This window comes from Quercus lobata, chromosome 3 (genome assembly GCF_001633185.2).
Source record: "Quercus lobata isolate SW786 chromosome 3, ValleyOak3.0 Primary Assembly, whole genome shotgun sequence".
NCBI classification, from domain to species: Eukaryota; Viridiplantae; Streptophyta; class Magnoliopsida; order Fagales; family Fagaceae; genus Quercus; species Quercus lobata.
This window is the reverse complement of record NC_044906.1, coordinates 66,856,782-66,868,511: the sequence shown is the minus strand read 5'-3', so window position 1 is coordinate 66,868,511 and position 11,730 is coordinate 66,856,782. Positions and strand designations below refer to the sequence as shown.

Genomic DNA, 11,730 nt, shown 5'->3' with positions numbered 1-11,730 from the left:
AAGTCTAAACAAGACTAAAACGTTTTGATCATGGTTTGCCAACATTACAAATTGAAGTTTTAATACATTTAAACCTAAAGTCTTAGAACCAACAGTAAAAAAATGGAGTATCATGTCATCGTATTCCATGAGTATCACAAATTCTTTTTTTGTCGAGGAAAACTCCATTCACAGATTTGGATGTGAATATGTCTATCTTTGTTTCCTTTATGGTATTGAAGTGAGGAATGTGTACCACCCTATAATTGAGGTAGTTTTTTTTTTTTTTTTTTTGAGAAACTTAATTGAGGTAGTTATAATTGTCATAACTATCAATAATTATTAGGTGCTCTTGGAATGGTACTCCTTAATTTCATATTCGACCCTCTAATTAAATTTATGATAAGATTCACTATAGATATAAGAGAATAGAGTATCACGTTATCATATTTTAAGAGTACTTAATAATTTTTACTGTAACGGTTGATGAACCTGACCCAGTAGTACCTGTTAAGGTACAAGAGGGAGCCCAACCCGTTGCTTAGTAATTGGATCAATAATTATCCTTTGACATTAATCATAAAATCACTTGGGCTCTTTTTTGTGCCTAGCTTTATTATCTTAAATTCTTAATCCTTTTCTTCCCTCCTCAATTTGGTCCCATCACAAAAACTTAAAGGTCCAATAACGGTAAACCCGTTTGAAAAAAAAAACCCAATAACCCGACCTTCCCGCCCCGAAGTTGGTTGACGATTAGAATACAGATTAGAATTAGACTTTCACCCACTCACTCTCTCTCTCTTTCTCTCTGTTCTCAGAACAATCTTCACAAGCCCCGCCGCTCCTCAAACCAAAGCCAACTCTCTCTCTCTCTCTCTCTCACTCTCACACAAAGCTCAGTAAGCGCAGGATAAGAACCTGTACCCCCTATGCGCATCTTATAATCCTTTACACCATTTTACCACACTACCATGAGCTCCTCTACTTCCACCATCTCTCTCTACTCTCACCCGCAGGTAATCAAATCCCATTCCCCACACTCACTGCGGTCGCGGTTTCTAAGCGGCTCCGGCGTGCTGCTCTTTGCTCCGGCAGCCGTTTCTTTTGTTCTGGTTGGGAGCGGAAGGAAATGCGGCGTGAGGTTCAGAGGCTTGGTTGTTAGGGTTGCGGCTTCTTCCATGGCTGACGGAAGAGGTTCGAGGCGCGCCGCGAGTGGCCGGAGAGTAGTTTATAGAGAGTCTCAGGCCGAGCCGGCGCCTTCTCCGTTCAAGCAGGTCGCTTCGGTTGTTGCTCCCGCCGGTGTCTTTCTCGCCGTCACTTTTGGTATGAATTCGATTGGATTGGATTGGATTGGATTTTACTGGTTTTTCAATTTCTAGGATAATGTTTATTGTTGAATTCAATGTGAATGCGTGAATTTTATGAGTAATGTGAAGTGGAATTACAATTATGTTTAGAGAATTTGTAGAAAGTAACTTGTTTGATTTGTTTGTGTGTTAGGTTGCTTTATAAAAAAAAATAAAGATTTTTGATTTCTAATTAGTTTGAAATAAGGTAGTTTAGCATTGTTTGAATATGTAGGCTTTCAATATTTTGAGTGACAACATTGGAAGAAATCATTAAAAAGTGACAACAATATTACTTGTACGAGTCGCAAATCCGTGTAATGCATGGGAAAGTTTGAAGAAAAAAGGAAAAATAAATTATATGTGGTACATATTTAATTAATTAGGATTAAGAGATTAAAAAAAATTAGAGAATTTGTGGAAAAGGAGATAGCTAATTCAGTTATAATTTGTTTAGGGATTATCAAACTTAATTTAACCATAGTTTGTTTATTGTTTAGTACTTTATTCAAAGAGACGGTGAGTGCTAATTAAAAAATATATATTAGAAGGATAATGGGAAAAATGTGAACTTTAAAAAAACTTATGTGGAAAAATTACAAGAAGTCAATAAAAATTCAAAGTCTTTCATTTTAAATTTATATTAGCTAGCATTGGTTTATCTTCTTTTGGTTAATTTGATAAGTTTTTGTTTGCTAAAATTGCCAAAAGCCATTGATGAAAAATGAAGTATCAGCATTAACCATTCCCACAGGTGTGGCGAATAGCATAGGGAGATTATAGAGGAATTTTTTGTGGGGTGGTTTAGTAGAGGAGTTCAAGTACCACTTGGCGAAATGGGATAAGGCATGCACTCCTTTGGCTTATGGGAGTTGGGGATTCGAAAACTTACCACTTTCAGTCAATCTTTGTTAGGGAAGTGGCTATGGAGGTTTGGGCTGGAGGAAAACAAATTTTAGAGATAAGTTGTTACTGCAAAATATGGGGAGGAATGGCGTGGATGGTTTTCAAAACTTGTTCAAGGCACTCATGGTTGTGGGTTCTGGAGGAGCATTAGAATGAAGGGGGATAATTTTTTTATGGTGCATTCAATTTGTTATGGGTTCTGGTAGTCAAATTCAATTTTGGCATGATAATTGGTGTGGAGATTAGCCTTTAAAATTGTTGTTTCTTGTACTGGTTGAAATTGTCATGGATAACAATGCTTTTGTGGAATCATTATTGGAGAGATAGGTGGAGGGACGGAGTAGGAATTGTTGTGTGGAATTCATAAGAAATTTTAACAATTGGGAGATTGATGAGTTGGCTTCTTTTTTTACATTTGTTAGGCTCTCATACTCCCCTTGGGAAGGGGAATGATAGGATGAAATGGAAGTTAAAGAGTAATGGGGAGTTTACTATGCGATCTTTTTATGTTTAATTGTGAGGCTTAGCCTCTATACCTTTTCCTTGGAAGGCCTTATGGATGACTAAGGCACCTCAGAGAGTTTCTTTCTTTGTGTGGACGGCGGCTAGGGAAAAAACTCTCACCTGTGAAAATCTCATCAAGATAGGCTTTTCAATGGTGAGTAGGTGTTGTATGTGCCGTTGTACTAGGGAGACTATGGATCACCTCTTGATTCACTGTAGCATGGCCTTCGAGTTATGGAGTTTTATTTTTAGGATGTTTGGGGTTCAGTGGGTTTTACCAAAGAAGGTTCTCGATTTATTATGTGGGTGGCAATGTTGTGGACCAAATTCGAATATATGGAATCTTATCCCTTTATATTTGATGTAGACTATATGGAGGGAATGAAATTGGCGTATTTTTGAGGATGTGGAGTGCACGTCTTCTCAAATTCAAGCATCCTTCGTTAGTTCCTTCATTAGTTCTCTATATGAGTGGTCTTTTGTATCGGGTTTTACTGATGGTAACTCTATTCACTCCTTCATAGAGTCAACTCATATGTAGATATTATCCCATAGTAATTCTTTAAGCTACTTCATGTTTATTTTCATGACATAGTCTCTTTTCAATAATATAATTCTTACCTATAAAAAAAAACGATGCATCAGAATTAACGAAATGAGAAATATAGCATAGAAAATTCAGAGAATATTGTATTTAATATAAAATTTTAGGGAGCTTACATAACAGGAAACTCGTTGAATTCAGTGTCTTGCGAGGTACATGCTTTGTTGCTCATTGTATATTGAGGGGATTCCTATGTCAGAATTACTATCAGTTTAGCTAAATTGTCGCAGTTTTGTTGATGCCAGCACAAATTACCCGTTATGCTTCGCAATGGGAATACTAATTTTTGCCTTCAGCTGACAGTTTTGTGGAAATTGGTGGAGAAACTCCTTATTCCAAAGCCAGAGAGGACTGCATCCGTGGAAAACAAATCTCCTCCGCAAGGAATGAACTGGTCCTTTGCTGTAGGGACAAATCTTTTACCAGGTCTCAAAGCGAAGATTGATAGAGAGTCCAAACAGAAGCTCAATGAATTTGCTAAAGAACTGAGGACATTCGGAAGTGTAGACATGTCAGGTATGCTTGCTGAATAGGTGCAGATCACAGAGAATTAAATCATGATATGTGATGCTCTAGTGCTTATACAAGCAGCTACCTTACCCAAATATAGATATTGAGAAAAAGTTAAAATAATTTTTTTACAATTCTCTAATTGATGGCCTAAAATGAATTTAATTTCAAGACCAGTATTTTCTTAATATGCTTGCTGTTAATGGTCCCCAGCCTAATTGTTTCCACACTCCCCCCCCCCCCTTTCTTTTCTCTCTCTTCTTGGTTAGCAATATAGAGTCAACTTAATTTACGCAGTTGTTACAAAAATGTTTTCCTTACAAGAAGATTTTGGCAGGTCGCAACTTTGGAGATGAAGGACTATTTTTTCTTTCTGAGAGTTTAGGATACAATCAGGTTCAAGCTTTTTCCATAAGTTTCCAGTATCTGATTATATTATATTTATTTATTCTCATGACCTCTGCTTTTTTCATGTCATTGATGTATGTCGTATAGTTACTTTTACTGTACTCTCTGACACTATATTGAGAAATATGGATGCAATAGTTCTTCCATGAACTTATCAAAAATATGTGTTTCAGACTGTTGAAGAAGTAAGTTTTGCTGCAAATGGAATAACTGCAGAGGGAATTAAAGCCTTTGATGGTGTTCTTCAATCAAACATTGTATTAAAGACTCTTGATCTTTCTGGAAACCCTATTGGAGATGAAGGGATTAAGGTCAGCACAAGTTCACTATTAATGTCTGTCTAAGTTGTCATATGTCAAAAAAACCTAATATTAATTCTCTTGCTAGATTGAGTACTGGAAAGGAACTTGTTCTAACAGTATAAGGAGAAGATTTTTAGATCAATGTATGTGATTCTATGCATACTATGTTGCTTTACTTGAGATCTGGTGTCAGTGTCTACAGCCTATTCTACTAACTACTTGAGTTATGTAGAAGAATCGATAGTGATCCTTCATCTTTATTTCACATATAAATGTTGGGAGCTACATCTAGATTCTTTTTCTATCCCTTTACCATTTTTTTTGTCTTGTTTTACAGTTTCTTGTAAACACAGAGCATCTTTCCGCTTTACCATCAAGATTTTGAATTGATTATAATATTTTTAGAATACCATTCTTCTTCTTTTCCAACACCTGTCAAATACTATCTCAATCAATTTAAACCCTTTCTTAGATCTCACCATTTACTTAAAATAGCACATACATTTTTATATACTTAAAATACAAGAACCATGGATGAAGGAAGTCCTGTATATGTCAAAAAATTTAAACATCGGTAGCATATGAGCTTGCTTTACCCAAGCAAAGGTAATTGGAAGATTACATGTCCTACCTCCTAAATAAAAATTTCAGAATTTAAAAAATAATAAGAGTATAAGGATCACCGACCTTTGTTCTCAACTTTGTAAGTAATGAAGGAAGCTTTGAGCACTTACACCACATATTAGATAAAGCAATGTAGTAATGCAACATCTCCTTACCCTGTAATATCTTTATCATAATCCTTGCAAGACTCAAATCTGAGATAACATTGTGAATAAGTACTATAGATTTCTTAAGCATATTGACAATGCACTTTACCTTAACAAGCATGTTCCCCCATCTATGAACAAGGTGAAGAGTGAAGTCTTGGGTTTGAGATCATTGGGCGTGTGAGTAACTTATAATCAAAAGGAGATTTCTTTAGGATATTGTTGAGTTCTAAGGGGTAGATTTTGTTGTTTAGATGGGACATATTCATAAGCGCTCGCCCAATATGCTTCAACTATGTTGTGTTCCGCAACTTATAAGTGTTATAATTCAGTTATGAGGGACATGCTGGGCATATATGGTGAACTCTTTGATCCACCTTTTCTATTTTTGTCACATGGTTCTCCTTATGGTCATGTCAAAGCTTTTTATGGGTTCATTTTGCTGTTTTTCCATTATGTTTATACCTTCAAAGCTTAGATTTTGTGTGATGTATCCTTGTTCACAGTGCTTGTGTGATATCCTGGCGGACAATGCTAGTATTCTAAAGCTTCAGCTGAACAGTACTGACTTAGGTGATGAGGTTAGCTTATATCTAGCATAAAAAACTGTACCCTGATCAGTGTATAATCATGTTCCTTTGAAGTTCATACAAAAGAAAGCTTCTTCTGCAATAATATGACTTAAGAGTTGCTCACTTTTCTGTGCAGGGTGCAAAAGCTATTGCAGAGTTGTTGAAGAAAAATTCAAGCTTGCGTGTTCTGGAACTTAACAACAATATGATTGATTATTCTGTATGCAGTTACCTTGGCATGTTCTAAAATTGTACTGTTGAATAAAATTTAACTGAAGTTGAAAATTGATTCTGTTTGTGATTTTTGTTTGAAAATGGAGGTAGGGGTTCACTGGTCTTGCTGGAGCACTTCTTGAGAATAACACTATACGAAATCTGCATCTCAAGTGAGTGAATTTTGCATCAGCCATCTTCTTTACCCCCCTTCCCCCATCTTCTCTTCTTGTTCTCTCTTAATGGGATGTAATTCTTGTTTTCGCATGCTAATAATACACGTGACTTGGCTGGTTAAACCCGAGGAAGCACGGACACTTTATTTAGGTTGTCGTACCCATGTCTTACCTGTGTCATACCGGTGTCGTACCGGCCGTTTTCATGTTATAATTTTTAACAAATTGCTCATGTCGCCGTGTTTGTGCTTCTTAGGTTATACCATTTTTCTTTTGAATGGTTTTAAATTTAAACTTTTTGAATGTTCTACGTTAGAGAGTAAGTCATTTTTCTTGTACACACTCTTTGAATGGAGTGTGATTTTTTCTCATTTTTCTTGTTCTTCTCTTCTTGTTTTACTTGATCGTTGTAATTTTGGTTCCTGATTTGTGCCCCCATAGTACATCTTGAATGTACTCGGTTGGCTTTTTTATTAGTAATATTTTTCGTCACTTATCAAAATTTTTTTTTAAAAACTTTTTGAGTAGTGCACTTGCCTTTTGCTTCTTTGGAAATTCTATTGACATTTTATTATTCTTTAGTGGCAACTATGGTGGCGCTCTAGGGGCTAATGCTTTGGCAAAAGGACTTGAGGGGAACAAATCTCTAAGGGTACCAGTTTCATTTACGTCAACTTCTTATCTTTCTGTTGTACTTTGGGGGAAATCTACCAGTATTGTGTAGATGATCATTAAGATTGTGTTTGACCTCCAAAGGGATTTTGCGTGTTAAATTATCTGGAAATACAATTTGTAGCATAGGTTTCCTAAGCAATCACACTTAGGAAGGAGAAGGCAATCACAGCCTCAAAACTTAAAATAATCTGCTGGAATTTTATTTAAATTAAATATTTTAATGCATGTTATTAAATACAATAAGGCCTTTATATTGTTATTGTCACCTAGAACTCTTAAATAACTTTTCCCTAGAGAGGCCAGGAATCCTAATGCCAAAGAAAAGTAATTAAGAACTTATAAACCAAATAGAAAAAAAGATTCAAAACATAAAATAAGACTCACGGGCCCTAGTATAGTTCATTCTAAAAATTCTGGGAAATTACCCGATTCCCCTTGACATAATAAAACTCAGGAAAACTTATTTAAAATTTGAGCAGCATCTTTCTAGTCTAAATGAAGTGTAAAATAAGACTCAATTCACAACTTATACTAGCTAAGAAAGGTCTCAAGAGAGCTTTCCATCACGTGAAACATCCCAGATTAATGCTTGAGCACTTGAACCAGCTTTCCCTTGCCTCTTATAAGTCATCAAAGAGGGGGCTTCCAGTTGCGTTCTACATTATTGTTCCATTCCTCCCATGTAGCTGAGCTCTTTCTTGAAGACAAAGGATGATGTTCATTTCAGCAACATATTTTACTCGGCAGTTTTGGAAGTGTGACAGAACATTATTTTAATATAAAAGTAGACAAAAATAGTTGGTTCTTAAATTCATTGCTGATTACATATGTTCAGGAACTTCATTTGCATGGAAATTCTATTGGAGATGAAGGAGTACGTGCTTTGATGTCAGGTTTATCTATGCATAAAGGTGTGCTATCTACTATATCCAGTGACATTTTTTATTATTAGATTTTTATGCATTTTTTCCTGCACTTCTATGTACTGCACTTAATCTTGATATTCATATTCTCTCTTTAGGGAAGACTACACTTCTAGATATTAGCAACAACTCAATTAGCGCAAGAGGTGCGTTTTATGTTGCTGAATATGTAAAGAAGAGCAAGAGCTTATTATGGTTAAACCTTTACATGAATGACATAGGCGATGAGGTACTGATATTTTTCAGTGTTTAACTATTTGAATTCAGCAACTCTATGAACTCATATACTGTTAATTTGTTAAACTCATTTTGGTAGACATATTCTAAGCTAGCCAAAAATTGGTTCCACCATTAAACTGTAATTTTTTACTTTGCTACAACTGTCACTTTTAGAGCACGCTTTAATAATTTACAATATAATAGAAAGATTAGGGGGCTAAGAAGCTATTACTTGCTATCTACTTTGCTAACCTTCCTTCCCTTGCCCTTTACTCCAAAAGCATTTCTTGTCTTCCTACCGGCCATATTATGGTTGTTTCAGAGGGGATGGTAAAAGCCAGGGGTCTTTGAGCCTGCTTCATGTGATTAGCCAGCCTTGCGGTGGCAAAAGGATTAGAGCCTGCCCAACCCACAAGGGGAAGGAGAGGGGCAACTCATTGTGAGGGGTTCAGCGGACAGACCGATCAATGAGTACGTGTGACACCAGCTTTTGCTTTCTGCCTATCTTCTGATAATCTGAAGAAAGGGAAAGAGATTATGGAAAGCAATAATGAGATTAGGATTTGTCAATACATATTAAAATACATATTGACTCGTCAAATTGTAGCTCAAATGTCACCTCCTTCCCTTGTAAATGCATAGAGAGTGAGGTTGTGGATTCAAGACCCACCAGGTGCATAACTGATCAAAAAAAAATTTTAATAAAATACATTTTGACTCAGTATCCAAAAAGAGTAAGAAGCATGGAAGAATATTCATTATTTTAATTTTCATACCTTTTTCCCTCATTGGTGATCAAACAAAAAGTGCACAAAGTTTTAATGGAATCTCATACTGTAATGGACAAAAACTCAATGGCTGAGTTTCTTTTTTAATTAGATTTTTTTTTTAATCATTAGAGTTTCTTTTCTTTTAGAATAAAGTCAATGTTTAAAACTTTCGAATTTAATACTATGTAATAATGTAGCCCAAATACTGAGATTTGAACTCTGAAAATTTATCAGGGAGCTGAAAAAATTGCAGAGGCTTTGAAGCAAAACCGATCAATAACAACCATAGACCTGGTGAGAAGAGAGAACTTCTTTCTTGCCTTCTCTTTTGAGATATTCATTTCAATTATTTTGAAAGAAGTCTTGAACATAACTTTCTGAGAACAATTCTGACTTCTGAGTGTTTAATCTTTTAGGGGGGAAATAACATCCATGCCAAGGGAGTCACTGACATAGCTCAAGTTTTGAAAGATAATTCTGTCATTACAACTGTAAGTTCTCCACCTTATTTATCACTTTAAGTTTTTAATTTTTAATTTTGGATCATTCTTCAATGAGTACTGTTGGAATAGCTTATCATAGATTAGTCATTTTGGATGTAATGAGACAATTCTTCTTCTTCTTCTCTCTCTCTCACAGTTGGAACTTAGTTATAATCCCATTGGACCAGATGGAGCAAAGGCTTTATCTGAAGTTCTTAAGTTTAATGGAAATGTAAACACCCTCAAGCTCGGTTGGTGCCAGGTAATCATAGAGTTGGATTGTGTTTTAAAGAACCATTAAACAATATATTTACATGAAAGTGTCTTGCAGATAGGAGCAAAGGGTGCAGAGTTCATTGCAGATACTTTGAAATATAATACTACCATATCTGTTCTGGACTTGCGGGCAAATGGACTTAAAGATGAAGTTAGTTTCTGTAGATAGTAATGTCTCTTAATGCAATATGACCTTTTGGCTACTGATTCTCACGTTAATTTTTCCTTTTCACTCTACGCAGGGTGCAGCTTGCCTAGCTCGCAGCTTGAAAGTGGTTAATGAAGCTTTAACTTCACTTGATTTAGGGTTCAATGAAATAAGGGTATGGACTTTTTGTTTTGTTAACTTTCTTGTCAACTTCAGTAGTATGTAGCAGCATTTCACATGGATTTTGAATTCAGGATGATGGGGCTTTTGCTATTGCTCAAGCACTAAAAGCTAATGAAGATGTGGCAGTCACATCTCTGAACCTTGCCAATAACTTCCTGACAAAATTTGGACAGGTAAAACTTTTTCTTTTTATTCTTGTTCCACTATGCATGTTGTTATTTTTGTTACCTTTGTACATCTTCTGCATATGTATCTTAGTAAGTTATTTAATTGCACAGAGTGCTCTGACGGATGCAAGAGATCATGTATATGAAATGAGTGAGAAGGAGGTCAACGTTTTTTTCTAGATAGAAGATCAAAACTTTGCAGGTAATATGTTAGAAGTAGAACAAGACAATTCTTTGGTTATTCTTGTTCCGGCTAGTGTTGGTTAGAACTCCAAGCTTCTAGTTCAAATTCTTGAGTTCTGACTAACATCCATCCACTTGCGAGAAAAATTTGGAAATTTTGACATTGATTAATTATAGTAATTTTCATTAGTTATAATTTTTTAAATTGTGCTTTAGGTTCTCAGTTTTGGTTCAAAATTCAACTTTAGTCTGTCAATTTGCTGATGATATAATTGGATCCACGTAATGATTTAGTGTCTTCTGGTTAAGTTATGGTGTGTGTGCATTTTTCTCTTCTTCTCCCTTTACCAACTTGTTTTGGTGAACATTAAGCTTGTAGTTCTGGCCTCCACCGATGGGGTTGATAAAATTTCTATATCAGCTGAATGGATGTTGCTTTGCTGTTCGGTATTGTTTTTTACTTTTATTTTTGCAAGTATAAAGCTTTGTTAGGGACGCTATTTTGTTTGTTGTGTTGTACTGATCATAGGATGTCTGATACCTTTTGGTTTGATATCTTCAAAATTTTGCACTGACGGTTGTAAGGTAAGCCTAGAGAATGCCCTGCCGTCTTTGGCACTTCATGTTTTTGGCTGTTACAGTTACATTGACAGAATTATGACTTTAGTAATGTAATAGTCAATCAAGATATTTTTAAATTGGGAAACTAAATTGGGGTAATATTTAGCAAAAATATTTTGGGTGCGGCTTCTGTCTAGTGTCCTGTGACACTAGACCCGCTGCGATTATGACACATGTCCGAAAAATGCCCTACCATCTTTGGCACTTCATGTTTTTGGCTGTTACAGTTACATTGACAGAATTAGGACTTTAGTAATGTAATAGTCAATCAAGATATACTTAAATTGGGAACCTAAATCGGGGTAATATTTAGCAACAATATTTTGGGTGCGGCTTCTATTCAGTGTCATTCAACATTGGACCTGCTGCGATTATGACATGTGTCTGAACACGTGTCAAGATTGCGGTGGGAACACGTGTCATGATTGCGGTGGGTCCAGTGCACTAGAGGCACTGGACGGAAGCCGTGCCCCAATATTTTAATGGAGAGGAGTAATTACTAATTACTGGGGAATTGGTGCTGAGGGTGGAGGTTGTACTGGGTATGCCAATGGTGTCTTATGTTACTGGGCATGGAAATTTGATCTTCTTGCTCCAGATTTTGTAGTTTGTAAAATTGATAATGATTGTTTTGTGTGTGGATTGTGGAATTTTGACTCTCCAAAGCGAATTTATTAGGATGTAATGTTGTCTGACCAGCTGACCCTGAATTAAACAGGCTAATGTGATCCTAATTTTGATTAGCATCAATGACAATAAGGGGTTGTACCCTAGATCCCCAGTTTTGAGTGGA

At 35.9% G+C, this 11,730-nt stretch overlaps 1 protein-coding gene across 1 annotated transcript; it reads left to right on the top strand.

Annotated features, from left to right (window-relative positions):
* The first annotated feature begins 756 nt into the window (after positions 1 to 756).
* Positions 757 to 10,628, top strand: LOC115982984 (NLR family CARD domain-containing protein 3). Its single transcript, XM_031105753.1, has 17 exons — positions 757 to 1,302; positions 3,643 to 3,855; positions 4,187 to 4,245; positions 4,431 to 4,568; positions 5,836 to 5,910; positions 6,038 to 6,121; positions 6,226 to 6,287; positions 6,873 to 6,942; positions 7,801 to 7,876; positions 7,987 to 8,117; positions 9,112 to 9,171; positions 9,294 to 9,368; positions 9,517 to 9,621; positions 9,691 to 9,786; positions 9,878 to 9,958; positions 10,038 to 10,139; positions 10,245 to 10,628. The coding sequence occupies exons 1-17, from the start codon at positions 951 to 953 to the stop codon at positions 10,311 to 10,313; spliced, it is 1,848 nt and encodes a 615-aa protein (XP_030961613.1). The 5' UTR covers positions 757 to 950; the 3' UTR covers positions 10,314 to 10,628.
* The last annotated feature ends 1,102 nt before the right edge of the window (positions 10,629 to 11,730 follow it).

Excerpts from the sequence above, each read along its gene's own strand:
- LOC115982984 (XM_031105753.1), top strand. The coding sequence starts at position 951 with ATGAGCTCCTCTACTTCCACCATCTCTCTCTACTCTCACCCGCAGGTA. Across the intron at positions 4,246-4,430 it reads AGAGTTTAGGATACAATCAG|ACTGTTGAAGAAGTAAGTTT; the intron begins GTTCAAGCTTTT and ends TATGTGTTTCAG. Across the intron at positions 7,877-7,986 it reads AGGTTTATCTATGCATAAAG|GGAAGACTACACTTCTAGAT; the intron begins GTGTGCTATCTA and ends TTCTCTCTTTAG.